The sequence below is a fragment of the Cynocephalus volans genome, chromosome 11, assembly GCF_027409185.1.
Source record: "Cynocephalus volans isolate mCynVol1 chromosome 11, mCynVol1.pri, whole genome shotgun sequence".
In the NCBI taxonomy this organism is placed as follows: domain Eukaryota; kingdom Metazoa; phylum Chordata; class Mammalia; order Dermoptera; family Cynocephalidae; genus Cynocephalus; species Cynocephalus volans.
This window is the reverse complement of record NC_084470.1, coordinates 111,663,858-111,688,760: the sequence shown is the minus strand read 5'-3', so window position 1 is coordinate 111,688,760 and position 24,903 is coordinate 111,663,858. Positions and strand designations below refer to the sequence as shown.

The following is a 24,903-nucleotide window of genomic DNA, read 5'->3' as shown; positions in this document are numbered from 1 at the left end:
GTTATTGTAAAAAATAAACTCCTATCTCATTGAGTTTTTGTTTTCTTGTTTATTGTCTACCATCCCAAATTCCATGAGAACAGGACCTTGTCTGTCCTGTTCATCACTGTATCCTGACCATTGTATGCCTTCAAGTATTTGATGAATGAATGAATGGAAAGTAGACTGTAGCTCTGTAAAACAAATGCTAGGGAAGGATGAATCACACCTCTGTGTGCTAGAATAATTATTTCTTGGAAAGTGCTTTATGGGATGCTGGTTTTAGAAATACATACTGGTTTTAATTTAGGCAGAAATGTTTGTATTTTTAATATTTTAGGAAAAGATGCTTTTGTATACATCTCTATATTTCGTTGCAGAGTGCCATTTAGTAGCAATACCTGCAGATAGAGAGTACTCAGGACTGTGCAAGACATGTAGCAACTGTTGAGTGTTAGTACTATTATTTTTGTTGTTATCAGCTGTTATTAGTTGTCATTGTCATCATCATGGGGTTAGGATATCCCATATCTATGATGTGGATGCAGATATTTATGAAAGTTTATAAATTGTAGACTAAAAAACTCTTAAGATTATCTACTTCTATATTATAAAAATTGCTAAGAGTACAAAAACTACTGAATAGAGTTTTCAAATTCTCACTGGTAACCTTCAAATGCAGTACAGAAATTTATTTTCTTTGTCAGGTGAGGTTTCAGGAAGGTCTCCAACGAATTAGGTTGAACCATCTGGAATGTGTGTCAAAACTGTTGATACTGGCAGTGTTATATAACCTAGTAGAAAACAGCTTAATTTAGTGCTTTTTTGGTGGTAGCGTTTTATTTTTTTTCATAGGAGAGCGTGAAACAAAAGGTTTATAAAAATAATAGGGTATATTTTTGTTTAATATTTAAAATAACTTTTTTTTTTTTTTTAAATGAAAGGATTGGGAAAAGCAGGTAAGACATGAATTTGAGAGGGAAAAGAAACACTGGTTTTGCAACGTTCTTCAAAATTCATCTCTAGAATCACTAGTCTTGTTACACCTTTGGTGCCTATAGTTCTGCGCTGTCTGGTATGGTAGCTACTGGCTACATGAGGCTGTTGAGCACTTGAGATGTGTCTGGTTTAAACAGATACGTGCTGTAATTATACAATGCATACTGATTCTGAAAATTTAGTACAAAAAATGTAAAGCCATCTCATTAATGATTTTTGTATTGATTACAGTTGAAATGGTATGTTGAAAATATCAAGTTAAATAAAATGTGAAAATTAATTTTGCGTGTTTCTTGTTGCTTTTTTAATGCTAATGGAACATTTCTGTCAGATAGTGCTGTTACCTGCTGGAAGCTGCAATGTTATGAATTGATTTGTTGGGGCTTAGTAGTTGTTTCTGTCAGCTATGTTGCCTTTTCCTTCCCAGTGAACTTTGGAGGTGGGTGGAGCTGGGGGCACTGAGTCACTTTCCTCACTACTTTGTTCTCCTACTGCTTGTAGTGATGTGCCATGGCGAAGAGACGGTGCATACCATTAGCCATTCTGATAGGGTGTTTATTTCATTTCTTATGTTCAGCTAAAATCTGAGACATTAGAGATATCCAAGAATTGAGCCTTCTATTAATATAGATTGTGTGGTTCTAAAAGGTGTTCAGAACTTACTTGAATTATAGGGATATTCTGTGCATGTATACAACATATAACTTACATTCCCCATTCCTTTGTAGCTGTTTTCAGCCATATTTTTTCTAGATGCATTATATTAACTTAATTTTAATGTCTGTGTCTTGAAAATATCATATTGTCTGTGATCTATATCAAGTCTATGTTTTTGAAATGAGTAAATATCCTAAGTAATGTCATCCATTCTTGTGGTTTGAGCTCATGCTTCAATAACATCACTTTCCTTCTGTGTTTCTGCAGTTCTGGCTTCTTTTATATTTTTGTGTCTTTCTTTGGCTTAGAATACAAACTTTGCTTGGACTGTATCTCCAACTCTTCATCTCTTTGCTGTTATAGTGGTTATGACAGATTTTCATTATAGCTTTTATAACCTTGGAATTATTGGTTTATATTTCTCTAACTAGACTGAGTTTCTTTAAAGACGGGGGACCCCATTTATGTCTGGCACATAAGTTAGTTCTTATTAGATGTCTGCGGGGTGAATGAATTAAGAATTCTTAGAGGATGGGTTTCTTTTTAAGTTTATTCTTTGGGAATATGTTGGCATTGGTAGCCTTTGCTCTAACTGATTTGTCGGTCTCTTGGGTCCTTTTCTAACAGGTGTAAATCTGGACTTGAAAGAAGCCAACGAGCAGCACAGTCGGCAGATATCTCTGCAACACAGAATTCATGCAACACACCACAAGAGATTTTTACAACTCCACTAACACCAAGTCACTATTATAGGGGTAAGGATTTTTTTTCTTGGTATGAACAGCTCTTTCATTGAGATTTTAATTCTGTGAAAGAAATGAATTAATTCAACTTTGAATTAAACTTTAATTTGGGTGTTTAAAAAATGCAACTACTTGCTACATATCTATTTGCATATGTGTTGAACTATGTTGGGCCCCTGGGTTAAACCTTTAAACTTTCTACTTTATCCTTCTTTGGTTGGTATTTTATAAAGGAAATTCAATTTCAGAATATTCAAAACACCTATGTCTCCACGTATTTTGATATTTGAGTTATTTGATCAAAATTTTGATCAATCTATTGTCCTAACCAAAATGTTCTTTCTACTTGGTGTACTAAGATATTCATTTCTAGATTGTTATCATCTGATAACAATCAGATGTTGCTGATCTGTGCATTTCTTCATGAAATCAATGATAGAAATAAAACTGTATTTCATCATCTGTATTTAGGTTCCAAGTATGAAGATTTAAAAGAAAAATATGATAAAGAAGTTGAAGAACGAAAAAGATTAGAGGCTGAGGTTAAATCCTTGCAGGCAAAGGTAAGTTAATTATGGGCCCTATAATAGAGTATGCAGTTACAGAAGTACTTTGATATAGGATAGAACAAGGTTAGAGAAAAATCTTATTCAAATAGAGCTGACATGGTTTTCTTATACTGAGAAAAAGTTCCTGGCTCATTGGTGGTGATTACTTTTTAGTTTTAAAAGTATGTAGGAGTGAGTGAGAAGTTAGTTTATCCCCAAATGTTAAATGTTCATGGAATTTTTCAGAAACCATAGCCATATAATTTTTCCCTATTAAGATCTAGTGATGAGGAGCATGTTTGGACACAGTGGGACCAGAGGATTATTCCTGGTGCTCACTGGCTGGCTTGTCACCTGGAAGCATTGCTTCGTGTACGGTCCTTCTGCAACTCCTCAGCTACCTCCAGCTCTTCACTTACTACCAGGGACATGGGGTTTGAGGATTGCTACTTGTGAAATCTTTATTTCAGAGGAGGATGTTGTCAACACGGTTTCCTCCATTCTTGTAAATAAGCTGCTGACAACGGTTTTAAACTCCATTTTGATATAAACTAGCAGAGAGGTGGGTGAAGAAATTTGTTTGTCAACAAAATAAACAAAATGCAGGTTTCTAAAAACCCCTGCTTCTAGTTCAGGGACTGACCCTGAAAATACGTGGTATGTATTGATTGAAAATATGTGTTATCTGTTGAATTTTACCTCTATCGTTTCTGTTCTCATGATGTTACTTGCTAAAAGACATCCCAGTTTGGCACCTAATGGTGCATTTCCACTAAACATAAGAACTTGAGGGGGTGGTACAATTCAGACAGTTTAAGGCTGAATTTACAAGTAGGTACCTTAAATATTAAGGATCAAAAATTACCTATTAGAGCTTTAACAATTTTTATTCTTTTCATACCTTTAACCCTCATTCTGAGGTCACCAGGATTCTGATATGTACCAAAGGTATTGCTTATCAAGATGAATAAAAATTAAATAATAATTCTCTGGTTTGTCCTAGAAATATCATGTGCTTGTCATCCAGTTCAATCATTGGGAGCAATTCTGTCTTTGACATTGATTCCTAGAATTGTTTTATGGAGAATGTGATTCTCCATAAACAAAAAACCTCTTCCTATGGCAAGAAAAGTGCTTGCTGTAAAAAAAATTTAAGGCAGCATCTACAGCCAAGTCTTGATATTTGTCAGAATGGAGGCAGAGAGAAGAATAGAAAGAACAATTCAAAGCAGTAGATAATCCACAAATGTATATTATATAATATGACTCACCCTATATGACATTTTTGGGGGGAATGATATGGTGGAAAGTGAGATTTTGGAAAGCATTCTTAGGCTAATATTTGATTTTGCTTCTCTTTGCACACAGCTACAGGGGGGGATGACTAAGGAGAGCAAAGGAAAGCCAAGTTTGGAATTCAAATGGCAGTGAATACTCACATGTGTTTAATGGAATATATGAGGGATGCAGAATAAATATTAATTAAGATTTAGCCCATTTTAAATAGGCTGGGCCTCACATGCTAGTGACTTACCCCTTCAGTGCTGAGAAGTCTGATCATTTGAAAGTCCCATCACTGAGTATTGGGACTTAATGGGTCCTTTGACTTGATGACCGTTCTTTCTTGGTATGCAGAGAGAGTGTTCACTTCTTGGTATTATGACTTTATGTTCTATCTGAAATTAAATAGTCTTGAATATTAAGATTTCCAAAGGACTATAAAGAGTTTTTACTTTTGCAGAAAACAAGCCAGGCTATTCCCCAAACCACCATGAATCACCGAGACATTGCTAGGCATCAGGCTTCATCCTCTGTGTTCTCATGGCAACAGGAGAAGACCCCAAGTCGAATTTCATCTGATTCTCAAAGAACTCCAATTAGGAGAGATTTCTCCACATCTCAGTTTTTTGGAGAACAGGAGGTGACTCCGAGTAGATCCGGTTTGCAAACAGGGAAAAGAGATGCTAGTAGCAGTTTCTGTGATAATTCTAGCAGTTCTCATCCTTTGGATCAGTTAAAAGCCCAGAATCAAGGTAACTTCTTGAGCTAAATTAAGTTTAAAATAAATTTTCCTGAGATTATTTCAGAGGTATTTTGAGATACTTTTAATCCTAGGAAGTGCTTCTGTGTTTTGTTAGACATATCAGTCGTCAACATACCAGACTGACGATGTGAAATGCTGTTTTTTGGATAATGATAAAAGACTTCACTGTTTCGGAATGTACTTTTTGTGTGTGTGTGTGTTGAAGAGCTGGTGCCCTGAATCCTTTAAAAGTAGGGTGAGAGGTTTTGACCTATCTTTGTGGAAGCAAGGCAAGTAGGTTGGTTTACAGTTTGCACTGCCCACACTTCTCATCGGGCTTCTTTCATTGCCCATGGAACAAGCCTGTGGCCTGACCAGCTTTGGCCAGAGGTATGGCATGTGTCTCCAGAACAGCTTTGGTCTGCACTGCCAGGTTGTCCATATGGGAGCAAACCTGTAACCTTGGCTGCTGCACCATGCTGCAGCTGACAGCCAAGGGGACCAGGTGTTGTTCTGGAATCTGCTCTGTAAAATATGATAATTTCCAGTGCTGTGATATATTGGAAATCAATGTCAGTGTTCACTGGTGAGAGCTGTCACACTGCCAATGCCATTGGAACCAGTACTGTGTGTATGTGGGAAAGAAATGAAAAAAATATTATTAATTTTGGTAGGATAGGAGGTTTATACTCTCTTGATCTTTACTCTAGGTGAAGCTATCAGAGAAAATAGAAAGGTGAACTTTTCACTTCTTAGCACGAATTTCCATTAAGGGCATAAAACAAATCTTAGTATGCCGGTGTACAAAACCAAGTGGTAGTTTTAACAAAGGAAGTTGTATGTCATGGTAAGATGCTATTCGTGATTTTAGAAAATACTTTTCTCCCTATTTTTCTCTGTGAAAACAAAAAAATCTGTTTCTCCTGCTTTCTATAGAGTATTTGAATACAAGTGATAATAGAAACTAACCATTGAAATTAAATCCAATTAAAGTAACTTCTGTACTTAATGTAAATTGTTTATTTGTAGTGTAAGGTGAATGATAAATTCTGAATACTTTGTGAAAAGTATATATGAAGTGGAGTGTGTTTTTTGTTTATGGTTTAAGAGCTAAGAAGCAAGATTAATGAATTGGAATTACATCTACAAGGACAAGAAAAAGAAATGAAAGGCCAAGTGAATAAATTTCAAGAACTACAACTCCAGCTGGAGAAAGCAAAAGTAGAATTAATTGAAAAAGAGAAAGTTTTGAACAAAAGCAGGGATGAACTAGTGAGGACAACAGCACAATATGACCAGACATCAACCAAGGTACTTGACTTTTCATGGGTTATTGAGAAACCTTCATTTTTCAAACAATTCTTTGGAAAGAGAATTTTATACTGAAGTTTATGAAACAAATGTTAGTAATGATCTTTGTTAATATGTACTAGGTAGTGTTGATACAATTGAACTAGAAAGCTGTTTCAGCATTGGGCAGATCTGGGGTCAAATCCTGGCTGCACACTTTCCTAGTTGAGCGACTTTGGATGAGTCACTGCTTTCTTTTACGTTTCATGGGTAGTAGAAGAGTAAAGGTCATGTGTAGATGGTACCTGACATGGTGCATGGCACAGAGACTAGGCACTTAAAGTAATGGAGCTTTAAAAGAGCTAATCTTGGGTTTCAGTATATATACTCCTGTCATTGAATTTTAAGGCTCTAGTTGAGTCCAAGCTTCTTAGGCAGTTGTTTGAGGGGCTTTTTGTTGTTGTTGTTGCTTTGGCTCCAACCTACCTCTCAAATTTTTTTCCTATTATTCTTATTATTCATTCATTGACTGACTGAGTACCTGCTACATGTCAGGAACTGTTTGAGGCCGGGGGATGGAGCAGCAAGAAACAGACAAAAAATCATTGCTTTGTGGAGCTTCATCTTAATAGGGGGAGATGGAAAACAACAAAAATAACATAGTGTGGTTTGCAGTAACAAGTATTGTAGAGAAAAATGAATTATTTTTTGAGAACAACCATGATGATTTGGTATTTCCTGAACCTCTGGGCCCAATGTTTTGCTGATTCTTGCTATCTTTCTCATCTTTGTGAATTCCTTCCCTCATCTCTTAACACAGTGAAATATTTTCTCCTGGCATCCCCCTTATGACCCTTCAATTGTCATTTGTGTTCTAGCTGTCTGGTTGCCGCACTTGGCTAACTCTCAGAATCACAGACAGCCTTGCAGAATTAGCCCTGTTAGACCCACATTTGAGGTGGGCCTAAGGAATTTCCTTTTAATAAACTCTCTAGATATTTCTGAGGCTGTAGGTAAAAAACCTCCATAGTAGACCTATTTCTTCTATTTTCTTCGTGGGGGCAGCTTCATTCATTCATTTTTTTTTTAATTAAAATTTTTATTTTAAGGTAATTGTTGATTCATATGTAGTTATGAAATAATAGCTTGTTAATGTGATGGATTACGTTGATTTTCAAATATTTGAATGGACTCTGCATCTTTGGAATAAACCCCACTTGGTTATGGTGTATAATTCTTATGTATTTCTGAATTTTTTTTGGTACCATAACTGATCTAATGATATTTTTCTGAATTTTATCTGCTAATAACTTGTTAAGAATTTTTGTGTCTATATTCTTGAGGGATATTAGTTTGCTGTTTTCTTTTTTTCTATTTTTTTCTGATATTTGTATCAGGGTAATACTAGTTTAATAAAACGATTTGGAAAGTGTTCCCTTCTCTTCAATTTTCTGGAAGAGATTGTGTAGAATTGGTGTTTTTTCTTCTTTGTACATTTGATACAAAGAATTCTACATTTGGTAGAATTCTTCAGTGGAATCATTTGGGATTGGAGATTTCTTTTTGCAGGGGGTGGGGAGAGTTTCAAAATTACAAGTTCAATTTCTTTAATAGTTACACAGCTATTAAAATACTCTATATACATAAATGTGACAACTTAGATGAAAATACATTCCAATAGTTTGTATTTTCATCTGAGTTGTCAGACTTAATGTATATAGAGTTGTTCATTGTATTCCCTTATTCTTTTGATGTTTGTAGTGATATTTCCTATTCATTTCTGATACTGGCATTTTGTGTCTTTTCTTTTTCTCTTTGCCAGTCTTGCTAGAGATTTGTCAGTTATGTTGATATTTACTGACTTTTCCGAGGAATCAGCTGTTTGGTTCATTGATTTTCTGTTATTTTTTGTTTTCAATTTTATTGATTTCTGTTCTTTGTTATTTCCTTCTGCTTCCTTTAGGTTTATTTTGCTCTCAGAAAAATGTCATTAGATCCTGTTGGTAGATGATGTTGTTGAGTTCATTATATCCTTGCTGATTTTCTGTTTAGTTGTTCTATCCATTGTTGAGAAGGATGTTGATGAATCCAACTGTACCTGGGGCTGTATCTGTTTCTCCTTTCAGTTCTTTCAGTTTTTGCTTCACATATTTTGCAGCGTGGTTGGTGCACATGATTGCTGTGTCTTGGTGGATTGGCCCTTTTGTTGTATAATGTCCCTTAGTGTTCCTGGTAATTTTTCTTTTATTATGAAGTCAACTTTATCTGGTATTAATACAGTCACTCCAGGTTTCTTTGATTAACGTTTGTATGATGTATTTCTTCCTGTCTTTTACTTTCAACTTGCCTATATCGTTATATTTGAAGTGAGTTTTGTGTAGACAGGATATAGTTGGGTCATGTTCTTTACCTTACTCTTCTACTATCATTTAATTGGTATATTTAGACCATTTATACTTAATGTAATCATTGATAGGTCATAAATTAAGTCTGCCACTTTAGTTTTTGTTTTCTGTTTCTTTTTTTTCCCTGCCTATCTGTGGGTTATTTGAACATTTTTTAGAATTCTGTTTTGATTTATTTATAGTGTTTTTGAGTTAATCTCTTTGTAGAGATTTTATAGTGATCTAGATATTATTCCATACATATGCACTTTATCACAGTTTATCGGTGTTGTCAGTTTACCAGCTCTCATGAAATTATAGAAAATTTACCTCTCTTTACATCTTTTTACCCTTTTCCATTTATAATATACAGTCATGTACTGTGCATAGTGATGTTTTTGTCAATGGATCACATATGGTGGTGGTCCCATAAGACAACTGAGCTGAAAAATTCCTATTGCCTAATAGCCTTTGTAATGACATAATGTTGTAGTGCAATGCATTCCTCATGTGTTTGTGGTGAGGCTGGAAAGGAGCAAAAGGCTATAGTGTGTAGCCTAGGTGTGTGGTAGAGTATACCATCTAGGTTTGTGTAAATACACTCTTATGATGTTCATATAACAACAAAATCGTCTGATGACCCATTTCTCAGAACATACCCCACCATTAAGCAATGCGTGCCTTTAATTGTCTTAAATGTTTTCCTTACATACATTTAGAGCTACATCAGATAGTGGTATAAGTTTTGCTTCAGCTGTCAAACTTATTTTAAAAAGCTGAAGAAGAGAAGGAAAGCCTGTTACACAAGCGTACTTCAAAAAGCTTGTGGGAAAAGTGAATTAAAAGATAATGTGAACCTTTCCATGAATTTTTAAAAGTACCCTCTTCATGTCCTGGGTTTTTATTTGTTCTTGTTGGGAGGAATAGAAAAGTAAGTCTATTCCATCTTCCTGGGAGCAGAAGTCAGGTTCTTAAAGATATATTCTGCTAGTGCAATGCTTTACATAGAGAAATTCTGGATAAATATTGATTAGATGTATGAAAGAGCAGTGGATCTTCAATGGGAACTGTGAATTTATTCTCTTCGTGTAATCTGAGTTTGTAATAGTAATTCCGTCTTTTAAGTTAGAAGGACTTGGATCTGAGCCCTGGCTCTGTCACTTCCCAATTGTGTTGCCTTTGGAGCTATTTAATTAAATTCTGAGCCTCAGTTGCCTAATCAATAAAATGGTGTTAATAATGATGCCTGTGTCATAGGGTTGTTGTAAAGACTGAGATAATTTTTGTAAAGACCTTAAGCATAGTACCTGGCACATTGGGAACTTATAATAATAATATTAGCTATTATCACAGTTTATTATCGGGTTCCTAGTCAATTAAGCCAATTTTTTGTTGCATTTCTGCCAAGCTGGCCTTCCTATGTATAAAAGTTACATTTATACTTTTACATTTTACCTTGTACTGTCTGACTTGTTTGATGAGGTTTCTTCTCATTAGATCATGAATTAAAATTTATGACTATGACAGTGCTGAGAACACAGCTCTGGCTTTCTTTCTATTAGATACTTCCCTCCAGGTTCTAAAGACTCCTTTGTTCAATGCTTTCTGGATTCCTTTGTTTCCAGTGAGCTACAAATCCAATCTACCTTTCTCTGTCTTGTCTCTAAGGATAATATGACTTTGTCACATGTGTTGCAGAAATAAAATTATGCTATGTTTATTTACGCTGTTTCCTGATCTCCCATTAGAATTATCTATTAAACAAAATGGAGTTAATGTCACAAAAAGAAACACCCTGTTCTTAAGTGAACATACACTGTTTGTAGTATGTGTCTTTTCCAAGTATTTATAAACTGTGGGAACCAAGGCTTTGAATTCATGTAGAAACAGAATGTTGGCCTGGCAGCAAACCTGGGGTTCAGCATCCGCATTTCACAGATGAAAAGCTCAGGCTCATAGAGCTTACGGGAGAGAGTGCCCAGGGTCATATGCTACATATTTTCAAGGACTTGAGCTCTGGACACTACTTTAGAGTATTATGGAGCATTCATGACACCTAGTGGTCAACCACTCTTATGTGGATTGTGCGTCGCTCATAGCACAATGTCATTTAAAAGAATTTAAAATGAAATATAAATACCTTGTAATGACTCTGTTAACCTACTATGTCTTTTAGGAAAGGATTGTTGATTCTGAGATTTAGTGGGTTGTTGCAGTTTGAAAGATTGGCAGTAGAGGGCGCCAAGGGTTCATTCATTTACCTTGCCAGGAGGGTTTTGTTTTTTCCTCCTGGGATTTGCCCACCATCAAAATTTTGCACCATAATTTGGGCAGTGATTTTGTCTGAGTTGTTTACTGCTGTATCCCCAGTGCCTAGAACAGTGCTTGACATATAGTAGGTGCTGAATAAATATTTGTATAATTCATATTTATTATCATTATAAATAATCTCTCTAATACTTTTCCTTGGGCATTTAAAAATTCAAAGACAATGAAGACAATTCAAAGACAATAAACAAAGTTGCCCTAATGTCCAAGGCAGTGGATTAATTTGAAGCACTGGCTCGAAATTTTACCTTCTGAATTTGGTATTTTAAAGTTCTGGTAGTTGCAATATCATTTAGACATTAGTGACCAGCTTTTGTTACTTAATGATTGGCTACTGACTGGTCTTCTGGCAAAGTATTACATTGTGTTTTATTTTCCTCTGAATTCTCGGGTGAATTTCTAATACTTCTTCAGACTTTGAAGAGTCTCAAGGAAATACATGAGTAGAGATATTTGCCAAATTGTGGCATATTTCATTTGAAGTAGGGAATTCTTCCCCACCAATATGAAGTTGTCTTAATACTCGCTGGGTCTCTAGAGGAGTTTTGTAGGGCAGTTTAAAGATTTGAGCCTGTGGGAACTGTACAGAGGAATGGGTTTCAACACTTGAAGAATTAAGACCATTTTGTTCCATTCTAATTCTAGAAGAGCATCCTAAATTTTCATGTAGTTGACATTGTAAAAATTATTTCCAGGATAACTGGCTATGTAAAAAGGCAATTGAATGTTCTTTGTGTCTCTTATGGCAGCTTGGTTTAAAAACTGGCTGTGACATTCTCTGGAGTGCTGTGAACCTCCAGACATTTAAAATGGCATAGTGGGAATATTGTGGAAAGAAGCATTTTAATATTTGAAAATTCCCACAAAATCCATTATGCTTAAAACAGACTGTCATGAGAGGGTGACGGGTACCCTCTGATTCTTTTACTGCCTTCTGTTTGCACAGGTCAGCACCACTGCACTTTAACCCCTCATTTCCATGCAACACAATCACTAGACATGCTAATCTCTTTTTTCATAGCACAAATTAGGAAGTATTTATTTAAATGGGTTAATGCTTTGCATTCTTGCTAATATTCCCCAAATATAAATTTTATGTGTGCCAAAATAATGAAAGTGGGTTTAGTACTTGGGTAATTTTTTTAAACACAACTTTTTAGGAAATAAAAATGAAACAATGGCAAACTTAAAGTAGATCTAGGGACTAACTTTTCTGAGTCACAAAGTATTTACCTCTTTACTTGAATGAATTTTGTTTTGTATTGAACATTTTTATTTGTTAGTGTACTGACTTGGAACAAAAACTGAAGAAATTGACCGAAGATTTGAGTTGTCAGCGACAAAATGCCGAAAGTGTCAGATGTTCTCTGGAACAGAAAATTAAAGAAAAAGAAAAGGAGTTTCAAGAGGTAAAGGAAATGGATTTGTGAGGAGGTTGTCCAAAAGGCTCTGGAGGGCTTTCAATAGTTTGATCATGTGAAGCACGGAGCTGTTTATCTTAATTTGGGAAATTCTATTAGAGGAAGTGCTTTGTGAGCAAAAAGTTGCTTGTCTTCCTTCACATTTTCACTTTTGAACTTCCTCCATCTTTCAGTTTTTGATGGAATGAGGGAAATAGGTACCAGAATATTTTTTTTAGTCATGTTTTCTGATTTGTTTGAGGTCTGGTACCAAGTGAGAGGGATGATATTTCCTTTCTGGAACCCTCTGCTGTGAAGGAAGCTGCATGACACCCCAGTTGTTCTTAGGCCCGTGGGTTGGTGGCTGACCCAGAATGGCGTTTGTGGTGGGGAAGGAGGACGTCCTTCCACAGCTGTTGCACCACTTTGGTTCTTTCAGGTGACTTAGCCTGAAGTATGTCGTACACATTGAGAGATCGTAGTCTTACTAAGAGTGACTGGAAATGTCACTGGGTATCCTGTGGTTGTCACACTTCATCGGTGGCATGTACTCCCTGTCTGTCTGACTTTGAGTCCGTCGTACGTGGTGTATGGCTTTTGATGTTCTGAGCCCTTTTTTGAGTGTGTGTGTCCCAGCTGAGTGTGGCCGCTGCGGCTCGGTTCTTCTCTCTCACCTGGTCCTTCAGGATAGAGATGGCTCACTCGGGGCCCCTTCCCTCCCCTCCGAGGCGTGGGTTGCATCACTGGGATCGGCGCTCAGGCCGCTCCTGTGAACGCCTGTTGACGGTCGCGTGGCTCCCTGCCCTCTCTGGTGCTGTTGGCACTGCCTGTCAGGGTGCGTGTCACCCCGCGGTCTCCCCTACTAACTGTCGCCGTCCTCTGTGTTTCAGGAGCTGTCTCGGCAGCAGCGGTCCCTCCAGACACTGGACCGAGAGTGCGCGCAGGCAACGGCCAGGCTGGGCCAGGAGCTGCGGCAGGCCCAGAGCGCCCATGGTGCCCTGCAGGCTGAGCTGGACAAGGTGGGTGGCCGCGCTGCTCTTCCCCCAAGCCCTTTCCCTGATGCCTGCTTTCCTCCACCACAGATGACACAGGACGCTCTTAATAATGCTCCGTCCTCACTTCCCTTCCCTATCACAGTGGAAAGCACACAGGACAGCCTGACTTGGTCCTCTTGTCCAGAGAAAGGGTGGGCTAGGGCTCCAGATCTGGCCTTCTGTGCAGGTCTCTGGTATTCTGGTGGGTCGTGTGACCAGGTGGGTGCTGGCCAAAGTAATTCATGCCCCTGAGTAGTTAAAGCACTGACAGTTATAATCAGTTTACTTAAGACTCACTGCAAAGGTGACCTCCTCCAGTGTCACGGCTTGCCACACCATCTGTGATGTCGGCCGGGACGTCTGTTCCGAACCTCAGCCCCGTGTGGACTTGATCTTCGTGCCTGTGGTGTCACACTTCCCATGTGAGCAGCTCAGCTCCAGCTGTTTTTTTTTTTTTAAGATCTGCTCCTCCCTTAGTCTTCTTGTCCAGTAAATAGCAGTTCCGTTCCGTTCTCCACATTGCTTAGGCCAAAACGTCATGTCACCTTCAGGTTTTCTTTTTCCCTCCACCTGAGACTAGTCCATTAAAACTGTGGACTCTGCCTTTGTTTACACACACACATGTTTGCATATGTATGTGTATACCTGTACGTGTATATGTTTATGTGTATGATATTTAGTATACTTAAGCATTTTTATGTTAAAATACAAAATCCATATAGAACAAATGTACGACTCAATACATTACTATATGGCACATTCTCTTATGACCGTTGTCTGTGTCAGGACATAGAATCTAGTCACCCTTCCCAGAAAGTTACCACCGGCTGAGAACACCTCCCTCCCTGCTGAGAATAAACCCAACTCTTATGTCTCTCTTTACATTTTCAACCGAATATAATGATTTTTATTTTATTTTTTTAAAGATGACCAGTAAGAGGATCTTAACCCTTGACTTGGTGTTGTCAGCACCACGCTCTCCCAAGTGAGCCGCGGGTTGGCCCTAATGATGATTTTTCATATTCACTTTTTTGGTGCCATAACCTGGTCTCAGCTGCCATCCTCTGTCACCTGGATGACCGTCCTAGCCTTCTCCCTGCTCTCACTGCCTCTGTTAACGGGCCCTCTTCCTATAAACGGGCCCTCCCCTATAAATGGGCCTCCTTCCAGCCTGTTTTCAGCCAGCAAGCACAGTGAGCCTTTTATCGTGGAAGTCAGAGCATGTTGCTCCTCTGCTTGAAACTCTGCAGTCACTTCCCACCTCTCTCAGATGAAAGCCCGGTCCTTCTGCAGGCCTGTAGGCCCCAGGAGGCCTTCCCACCGTCCCTCCCCGCTCTCCCTCGCTCTGCTTTACATGTGGCTTCTTTCCATGGCTGAGCACGCACCGAGCACATGCCAACAGCTGCCCCCTCTTCCGGGGGTGCTTTCCCCAGAAGGACCTGCAGGGTGAGCAACTTTACTTCTTGAGCTTTCTGTCCAAGTGTCACCTTGCCAATGAAATCGCCTCTGGTCAACACATAATATCCCCACCCTCAAGCACTTCTGTTTCCTTTAGCTTGCTTCATTCTTTCCATAGCCATATCATCTGACGGATGATACAGTTGTTTGCTTACTTTTACATCATCTTCCTTCTATCACTCAAATCTTGAGGATGGGGTTTTGTCTACAGCATTTAAGCACTAAATATCTATCACTCTAAAGTGGCAGAACATATGCAGTAACTCATTCTTTGCTTGGCCCATTCCGCCAAAGCGAGTGACACATTTTCATTGACCCTGAATGTGTCAGGTATTTACCTGTTGTCAGGGTTAAATTTATTCCCTTAGTGTTTGCTTCTTTGTTTCTTTCCTAAAATTAAAGATTTACCATTTAAGTAGAGTCTCTTATTTTATGAAAAATATAGCTTAAAACCCTTAGGCTGGAGATAGAGCAGGACACACTGACTTCTCTTAGTGGAGGAATCAGGGATGAGGGGAGGAGCTGAGGTGGGGCGAGCTGACATTCATCCAGCTCTCCCACACACGGAGCTGTCTGGAGTGCTTTCAGCTACGTCCGTCTCTATCCATCCATCTGAGTTTGGTAAGGGGAAAAAAATCTCCCCTCCCCTTCTCAGGACAAATTCTTATTAACAGTTTAATGGGTATCCTTCAAGGCCTTTTGAAAAATACTTTTACAAACATACGATTGGAGTTTTTTGTTTTTGTCTTAACTAAAATGGAACATTCTCTTGGTATTGTCTGAGGATTGCTGTTTTTGGATATTTGTAGTGTATTTCACCGTCCCCTATTGATGGGTGTGTAGGTTTCAATGTTTTCTCGTTCCCTGCAGCCCTGTTTGTAATACTGTTGGGCCAGGTGTGTTGGGTGTGTGTGCGTGCGTGCGTGCGTGCGTGCGTGCGCGCGTGCGCTCACATGTCTGTAGGGAAGATTTCTGGATGTAAAATTGGTGGCTTACAGGCACATGTGTTCTAACATTTGATAGATAATGCCAAATTACCCTCAAAAAGGTTGTAGCAGTTTACTGTCCCACCAGGTATAAGAGGCCTGTGTCCTCCCATTCCTGCTGATCAGAGATAGCAGGGTTTCTAAACCTTTGCCAGCTAAGAAGTGAAAAATGTCATATTATCATTGTTTTAATTCACACCTCCTTGATTACCACTGAAGTTCTTTTAGTAGCCACTTGTAGTTTTTTGTGTACAGTTTTGTTTCTATTCATTGCCCTTTTTAAGAAAACTTTTGTTGTTTCCTAAATTGAATTATAGATGTGCTTTATCTGTTATATTATGGATATAATTTTTTTATTTGTTACATATATTGAAAATATGTTCTCACAGTCTATCTCACCTTTTTTTTTTTTTTTGGTTGCTTGTTCATATCTAGTTGTTTCACTTTTTTGTGGTTAAATATTTTTCCTTTGTGGCTTCCTCTTCAAACCCAGTCTCTTCTGTCTCCTATATGCCGTTGCCAGGTGATGTCATAGGTTCACATTGTGGTGTTTTAGGTTAGATATTATGTCTCAACCAAAACAGTGATGGTTTGAAAAATAAAGAACATAAAAATGAAACTTTGCCCTTTTTTCCTCTTTGTAGGTCGTATCAGTCAAGCAACAGCTAGAAAAAAGTTGGGAAGAGTCTAAGCAGAAGCTCAGCCGAAGTGAACAGGCGTTGCAGGCGAGTCAGGTCCAGGAGGATGAGCTGAGGAGGAGCAGTGAGGTGGGTGAGGAGCAGCGCTGAGGACTTCCCAGCGTCTGCCCAGGACCTCGCTGGAGGGCACCAGAGAGTTGCTCCATCACTGGCAGTAGTTTATGGTGACCGTGTGTACTTTTCTGTTTGCAAGAAGTGTTACAAAGTGTTCTGTCTGTAACCCATGACAGGATATAAACATCTGTTCCTATGTAATTAATAATATGCATCCAGCAACTGTAGGAAAACATGACTTGTATTAAGAACACATACTCCTTTTTCAAAAGATTCTTTTAGACCACCTGGGAGGTGGAAAGATGGAAGACAGAAAGGAAGACATTTTCTAAATGGAAAGAAACAAAATTGTTAATGGGAAGTATTGTTTAAAATCCTTTTCTGGGTGTCGGTTCCTGAGTCTTCCAATGTACTTGTTTTTTAGCGGCTGGTCAGTATGGGGATCCAAACCCTTGACCTTGGTGTCATCAGCACCCAAGTGAGCTATCTGGCCAGCTCGAGTCACCAAATATAAAAGCCCATGGAAAGCATAGATTAAAGTAAACAAAAGTAATGCCATGTGAAGAGTTTCTAGCTTCAGAATTCTTATAAAAACGTCAAGTAATTGTCAATTACTCTGGCTTCAGAAGTGAACACTAACCTTTGTGGTCACCATGTGCGAGCACTGGTTGACAGAGTCTTTGGAGATTCATGTTTATCCTACAAAATGGCAGACGAGGGTTCCTGAATGGCTTGGATACAAGGCGTACCCGGATGTTTCTACTGCTAGGGTTTTATCCATACATAGTTTAGTTTGGCTTCTCTCTGAGTTTATTTAGTGGCCTGGAGTTTATTTTAAAGGGCTTGATTAAGAACCATTTAGGGACAGTTAATAGACTGAAACAATTAGAATAGAGCCATAAATCAACATCGTAATTCTAGGAAGAGGATCAACAGGAGAACCATAGAAGTTTCTTCTCCATCAAACCTCACAGGAAAGAATGTTTTTCCACTTACTCTTTAAATGTTCTGTGATCATTTTTCATTACAGAGTCTGATCATTATAGAAAAAAAATTCTCTGTAAAGAACGGTTATTCATCCAGGTGAGGAAAGTCTAAATGTGTTTATGCCCACAGCTTTGCAGAGTGTATGACGATTGTAAAATCAGAACATCTGTTAGTAGCAAAGAGGCGGTTGTTGACTAGCTAGCGTCAAAAGGGTGATGTTGCTGGAGACGGGGCTGTGACGCCAGCAACCCAAGTGTAAGGAAACTTCACATCAGATGATGGTTTCATCAGTGAACATTTTCAGATGGAAGTGTTTGTTTCAGCAAAACAAATGTTTGCCTTTTGGCCAGTGGGGACCAACCAACAGATGCTTCTGCTAACATTTCCACAGGCAGACTGGCATCGAACTCTTCCCTCTGTGAGCCTCCCTTTCAGCCAGGAACTCTCCCACGACTCCACTGGCTGTCTGGTGGAAACATTTTGTAAAAGCAATCATCTGGTTAAAAGGGTTCAACGCTGTTAAAATGGCTTGCTTGGCCAAGTCGCAGTAGTGGGCTGGACATTGTCTTGCAGGTGTTTCTGAAGACTTGTTCATCCCCACAGGGTCTGGTTTGTCAGCTGTAGAGCTGTCCTCAATTAACTAGCCTGTACTGAGCTGCAGGCATGTCATGTTTCACTTAAATTTCACTGATTAATGGTCACATGAGGGCAATCATGTGAAAAAGCCCAGCACAGGGTCTGGGAATGAATTTAGTGTTTTTCTTAATTTACATTTTGTGTGTGTATGTGTGTTGTCTGTTGAGGCCGATATCAAGCATTCAGAGGGTTTAGCTGGCTCTTGCATTTTGAATTGGGGCTGGGATCAGATAAGCGACTTACCCAGTTGGAGTGATGGTATAACTTAGTGGTGAAATGGTGTTGGCTTAGGAGTGAGTGAGATCTGAAATTGCATTGCTTTTCTGCCACCTACCTACTGTGTGACCTTGAGATAATGACTTGCCCTTCTGAGTCTGACTTTCCTCATCTGCATAGAGGGACAAATAATACCCCTCCCTTTTCAAAGCTGTTATATGGCTAGGGCCATAGCTACGCTATTGTCTCGTTGGGATTATTGTCAGACTCCTGCCAACATGGCCAATTGTATTGCTATACGACTTGTATTGTTAAAGCAATTCATAACTAAAGCCAAAACGTTTCATTATTTTAGTTATACTAAGTTTCCATTTGTACCGTCAGGGCTAGGGCTCAGACCCTTCAAACTCATTGTGCAGACTATGTCACCAGACCCCTCACATGCCAGGCTGGGTCACCAGACCCCTCACACACAGGTCCATGCTACATAATTGGGAAAGATCCCGGAAGCCATTGGCAGATGACATGAGCTCAGTCCTCGGCAGTAGCAGCAGCAGCAGTGCCAGCAGAAGCGGCCTCTCAGGGCATCCGGGGCCGCTGACAGCAGCAGCCTCCAGCAGCAGTTGTGGCCTCCTTGTGCCCCTCTGGGGGCATCCTGGGGATGGGGAGCACTGTGGATCAGAGCCACTTTTCCTTTATACTTAAGTCCATAAGTTTTTACTTATGTCTATAACTTTATACTTATGTCCTTTATACATAAGTCCACCTGGGTGCACATATGCAATTATTTTAGACAATAACCAAGGAACACCTGGGGGCACATGCATATTTACATGAAATGCTCGGCAAGATTCTGAACATCTGAGGAGCCCTGACCATTTTTCTTCACTTTCCCTATAGCTGTATTCATGATTAAATAAATATTGCATGTTAAGTGCTCAGCCCAGTGCCTAGCACACAAGTGCTCAGTAAATCACTGCAGCCCATCCGCTCATTGCTTTCACAACTGTTAGGACCTTTTGGTGTCAGCATTATTTTTTGTCACCTACAGGCACAGAAAGACCAGGGGACAGTGCATTTGAGATTTTTCATATTTAAGATTTTGCGTGTTCTATTATTCTCTTGTTCTGGGCATCTTTCTGCATCTAATAAGTACAAACAAGTTTAACACACTTATAGGTTTTGGATGCTGAAATAATGTGACATTTGTACTGAAATTTTCCTTGTCTGTGTTTACTGAACTAATGTGCTGTTCACAATGAGAAATTATCAGTACTGGAATACTAGAAATGTGATTTAATGGCCCAATCAAGGGTGAAGTTAACATTTAGTGTTAAAGTAAATGAAAGGTTTAGATAAGCTGTTCATCCAGCATCCAGTGCAGGCCTCCATAGTGTTGGGTGAGGCAAAAAAAAAAAAAAATACCGTCATTTGCGTCAAGAGGAGAGAACACTTGCTTGGGGACCTTCCGAGTGTAGGAATCTGTGTTTATATACTAGGTCCTCTAAGGAGCTTGGTCTGGCAGGCAAGAATGAGAGGTATGGGGGGAACACATCCTTTGCCTCCATCCCTTTATGGGGTAGACTTCGCCCCAGCAGGCACATATTAAGCTACAGTCACGGATGGGATCATGAAGTGCCACACAGTAGCTGAAATTTGTTTTGTCTGGCCCTAGGAAATGATGCTTCCCTTGCTGCTCCTAAACCGGAGTTGATCTGGGTGGAACTGCTTGCTAAGCTCTAATGCTGGCTTGTGGTTATAGGGATTTTGGTTGTGCTTTTCCAGAGTGGTGTCCAATTCCACAAATCACGTGAGGATGCACGAGCTGCCTAGGAGACTATATCCTTGTGTGCTTAACTCATCGTTGATAATGAGCTACCCAATCAAGTCTTAAGTGGCTATAGCATCATGGAAAACTAATTGCCGATGGATAGCAGCCTGCACATCCATTTTCAGATGTTCATTTTCTAAATTCTGGCCTTTTAAAATTCTTGGGTTGTTTATAGCCATAGCATTATAAGCCTGCTGGGTCCCAGGATTGGCTGAACATTTCTTCGTTAGAAACAAATATTTACGGAGCTAATGCCAGAATAGAGAAAGGCATGTTAATCTTTCCGTTGAGCTTACTATTCATTTAAATGTCTCCAGTATGGACAGAGAGGGATAGAGACCAACAGGCGCATTAACCTAAGTTTCCCCTCCCTCTGCCAGCCCCTCCGTTCCTTTCCTCCTCTTTCTCATCTTCCTTCTTTCCTATTGAAATGCATCCAGCTTTGCACACGGTGTCTTTTCAGCTTTCTTGTCAAGCCTCCAGAGGTAGGTGTCATTTGATTTGATTAATTTCTTTAGAGTAAGAAAATGTTTTCTAAGTTGCAAAATAAAAATGCTAAGTCAACCCAGGTAGTTACATTCTAGTGACTCTTTTATGTTGACCTCATTCAGCTGATCTTAGCCTTGATCATGGCGATATGGCTGCTGTAAAATTTTGGTAAGAAATACTACTAATAATACTCCATTACCCTCGTCAAAGTGCTTTAAGGTGTTTTTCCTTTCACATCTGTGATCTCATTTGAGGGGTGATTATTCTTAGCCTGAAGAACAAACAAGTGATTCCAGTTTCTATGGTTTAATGATCCTAATTTAAATAATAATGTTGTTATTCCTTAATGATCATTCTTTGCAAAATTTAACACTGGTATGAATGTTAGCCTCTCAGTCTTGAGATCACTTGGAGGTGCCCTTTAGTTCTGATTGATATCTTAATATGATAGTGTCAGTTTAGTTAGTGGTAGGGAGGCAGGATGAGGACACAGGAGACATAGGAGTATAATAACTGCAACAGCTTCTGTCTTATTTTAATGAGGAAGTGAATGTATATAAACGAACAGAGCAGCTGCCAGCAAGTTTTCAAGTACTTTCTCCTAGTCAGATTCTCCCTCTTCTTGAATTTGGCTTTGCTACGTTGGTACCCATCTGCTGGTAGTAACCAGACTGATAATTGAAGGCAGCCTTCCAACACAGCATTGCCAGGGCCATCTGTTTTCTAACAGTGCAGTAGGGTTTTGGAGGATGGGTCTTAATTGTTTCTTTAAGATTCAGAAATTTCTGCCTTCTTCTCAGAGGGTTATTTTTGGTATTTATGAAATACCAAAAAAAAGTTAGCCTTGTGAATTCTTTTTCCCCTCAAGGATGTGAGACACTTGGTTCTGTCATTTAGCAGTGATAAATGTCAATTCCCTGTGGTTCAGAGGGTGTGCACAGTATAAGTTGAGATACTTATTAGCTGTAAAAGTCATTGGAAGTTTCAGGTACGAATAGAGTATTATAATGTTTATTATGTGAGTCTTATGTGGTTAATAAGTAATAGTGTTTTTATTTGGCATATAAACATCACTTGGTTTTAAGATTCAGAAACACACACAGGTCTCCCTAGATAATAGAATGGAACTGTGTATGCATCTCTGCTACTTTATTGCACATCGGTGCGTGGATACTTATTTAATCAGGTACCCCAAAAAACCTGTTTTCACCGTGAAAGCTCAGATCCCGCCATTTGGAATTAATTCTTCCTCAGAGAACTAGCCCTCTGATTTCCCATGACACAGTCAGTGTTCCATGTGTAAGTGATTGGCACCACATCTTCCTCCAATGGAGGGCAACTTCCCTGACTGCAGAGACTCTTATCATATTTATGTCTGCATTTTTCATAATTCATATTTCAGCATCCTGAACATTGTAGATTTACTTGGTAAACATTTATTGAAGGCATTTTTACCCATAAAGACATTCCTGTAACAGTGAACCTTAAGATGGTTTTGCAATGAAAAGTAAAACTTTATCATGTGAATTTTTGGTTTATTAACAGATCAAATCTTTGCAATGATATATTTGGTCATTCAGGTGTGATTGGAACATGGAGCATCAGTGTCTTGCTAGGGCAATTGTTGGAATCCTGCTGACCTAGCCAATTGTATTGCTAGGGCTAGAGCTCACAGACTCTTCAAACCTGTTGTACAGACAGGGTCACCAGACACCTCACATGCAGGTCCACGAGCTAGGTAATTGGGAAAGATCCCAGGAACCCTTGGCAAATGACACAAGCTCAGTCCTCAGTTTCCTCAGCTGCAACAGCAGTTTACAGCAGCCTCCAGCAGATCCAGCAGCAGCAGCAGCAGCAGCAGCCTTGCTGTGGCCCCCCTGGGGGCATCCCGGTGCGTGGGGGGTGGTGTGTGTGGATCAGAGCCATTGTCCTTTGTGCTTAAGTCTGGTAACCCAGGACGCCTGGGTGCAAGTCAGACAACCCAGGCACTCCTGGTTGCACATGTGCAATTACATTAGACAATAACCAAGGAACACCTGGGTGCACATGCATATTTACATCAAATGCTTGGCAAGATTCTGAACATCTGAGGGCCCTGACCATTTTCCTACATTTTTCCTACAGTCTGTTTTTGAGGGTCTTGTAAATAGGATTTTCCTGATGAGCTACTCTTTAACAGGCATATGAACAACCAGAAGGTTCGAAGAATACATTTCTTGAAGGAAGAAGATTATCATCAGATTTGGGTTTTGTGCTTTGTTTGGACTTTTATTCATAACATGATTTGATTTAAGTAAGATTATCTAACTTCATTAGGTACTTAAAGAGAAAGTGTGGTTCCTCCCCTAGTGAGACACACGAACAGTTCTGCTAGGGACCTTTATTAAGGTGGAAATCATAACTTTCTTGAGCATTTGTTTTGATGATAACCAACTAAATGCGTGTTTTAGGACCTGAAGAAGGAGAACAACCTCCTTAAGAGTCAGTGTGAGCAAAAGGCCAGAGAAGTCTGCCACCTGGAGGAGGAACTCAAGAAAGTCAAGCAGTGTTTAAATCAGAGCCAGAATTTTGCAGAAGATATGAAAGGTGAGTACATTTGGTGTTTTAGAGTTAATTTCCTAAGCTATGATTGCCGTGAGGGAGGATGGATGGCATCAGCACGTAGAAAACTTCTGTGAATTTCTCCGTGTGTCCACCCAGAAAGATATCTGCGGTCGATGTGGAGAAGAGTTTTTTCCCTCTTCCACTTTTAGTTTCCAGAGTGATAGTTGGACATTCTTTAATTGGAGCATATTGAGTCCCAAAGTGCCTGACTTTTAGCACTTTGAAACCAGAAGCGTAAATATTTTCCATGTAAAGCTAAATTGTTGGTGCTGCCTTACCCAGGGTGCTCTTCTGTGTCTCGAGTGTTTGTTATTCACATCCAGGCAGCCCATTTCCCACTTGCTGCTGGTAATGGAAAACCCTATATCAAATGCATATTTCCCAAGTCCTTAGTGACCATTGTTTGTTGATGACTTACTTGACTGGTTTTATTTCCTTACTTTAAAGCCAGAGAATTATACTACACACACCAAATGTGAACTACCATTAGTTTCACTATGTCTTACATTTACATTTATTTTCTCACCTGGGGTGTTTGTGCATCTAGGGTTTCTTTTAACTCTGACCTGTGGAATGTGTGCCACAGTTCTTTGTGACTGTCTTCTCTCTTAAATTCCCATCTCCCCAAGACAGCTTTCATCTTTCCACTGCAGCAGGTGGAAATGTGAGCCTTCAGCTTTCTTGAAGAACTTCCTTTCAGGGAAGGAGTGGCTAGCACAGTTTTCAGTGTTGGTCAATCAGTGTCATTGTTTGAGGTCTGCACAAGCAAAGTGGATTGAAACCCTCCACAAGCCAGCAACTCTCAGTAGGAAGATTGAGATTAGCAGGTTAGGAATGTGTATTGTTTTCCACTTAGTGTAATATCTAAGCTTGTATGTAATACATGCTGCCTTTACCAGCTGCTATTCAGGTTCTCAACTTTCATTCTTTCCCAGTGTACTTGAGAAACACGAAACCTTCTCATCTCTGCTTAGTTAAAATTTGTGGTTCCTCTCAACTAGGAGGGTTAGAAGTCAGTCACTGGGCAGAAAACACCGTGGTAGTGGAGTTTGAAGAACCTTCCCGAGGATTCTCATATTCATAGAAACCTCCCTTACAGTAAGGGTCTGGGATGTGGGGGATATCATTCCTCAGGAATACTCACTGGTAGCCCTTGAGAGTTACTAAAATGTAGCATCATTTAGTCTTTTCTACTTAAGCCTAATATGGATTTTTGGCTAAAATGGTAGAGTAGTTATTTACTTTTGTGGGACATCAGAATTACTCCGGAGTGAAGTGGGATATTCTAATTTATTCTCGTGCTGTTCTTGTCCCAGTTTTTTCTCTTTGAATAAATATTTCAGAAGATGGAGAAAAATGCACACACATATAAATAAAAACAAACAAAAAAAGGAAGTTTCAAGTGCTTAGAAAAATAATCCCTGGGTATTTTATACCACAACAGTCTATTACACTGGTAGAAAGAAGATTAACACATGCATTGCTATCCTCAAAATAACCATTTCTCTCATTGTTTTTATATAATCTTAGATATCGTCAACTGATCTGCTTTCTAGGAG

General features: G+C 39.2%; 1 protein-coding gene across 1 annotated transcript in view; it reads left to right on the top strand.

The window, feature by feature from the left end:
- CENPF (centromere protein F) overlaps positions 1-24,903 on the top strand; it is a 50,099-nt gene that overhangs the window by 3,501 nt on the left and 21,695 nt on the right. The window contains exons 3-10 of the mRNA XM_063115306.1: positions 2,263-2,390; positions 2,850-2,941; positions 4,668-4,959; positions 6,058-6,260; positions 12,235-12,360; positions 13,242-13,370; positions 16,474-16,596; positions 23,191-23,326. Coding sequence (XP_062971376.1) covers positions 2,263-2,390; positions 2,850-2,941; positions 4,668-4,959; positions 6,058-6,260; positions 12,235-12,360; positions 13,242-13,370; positions 16,474-16,596; positions 23,191-23,326 — 1,229 coding nt within the window. The remainder of the gene's footprint in view (positions 1-2,262; positions 2,391-2,849; positions 2,942-4,667; positions 4,960-6,057; positions 6,261-12,234; positions 12,361-13,241; positions 13,371-16,473; positions 16,597-23,190; positions 23,327-24,903) is intronic.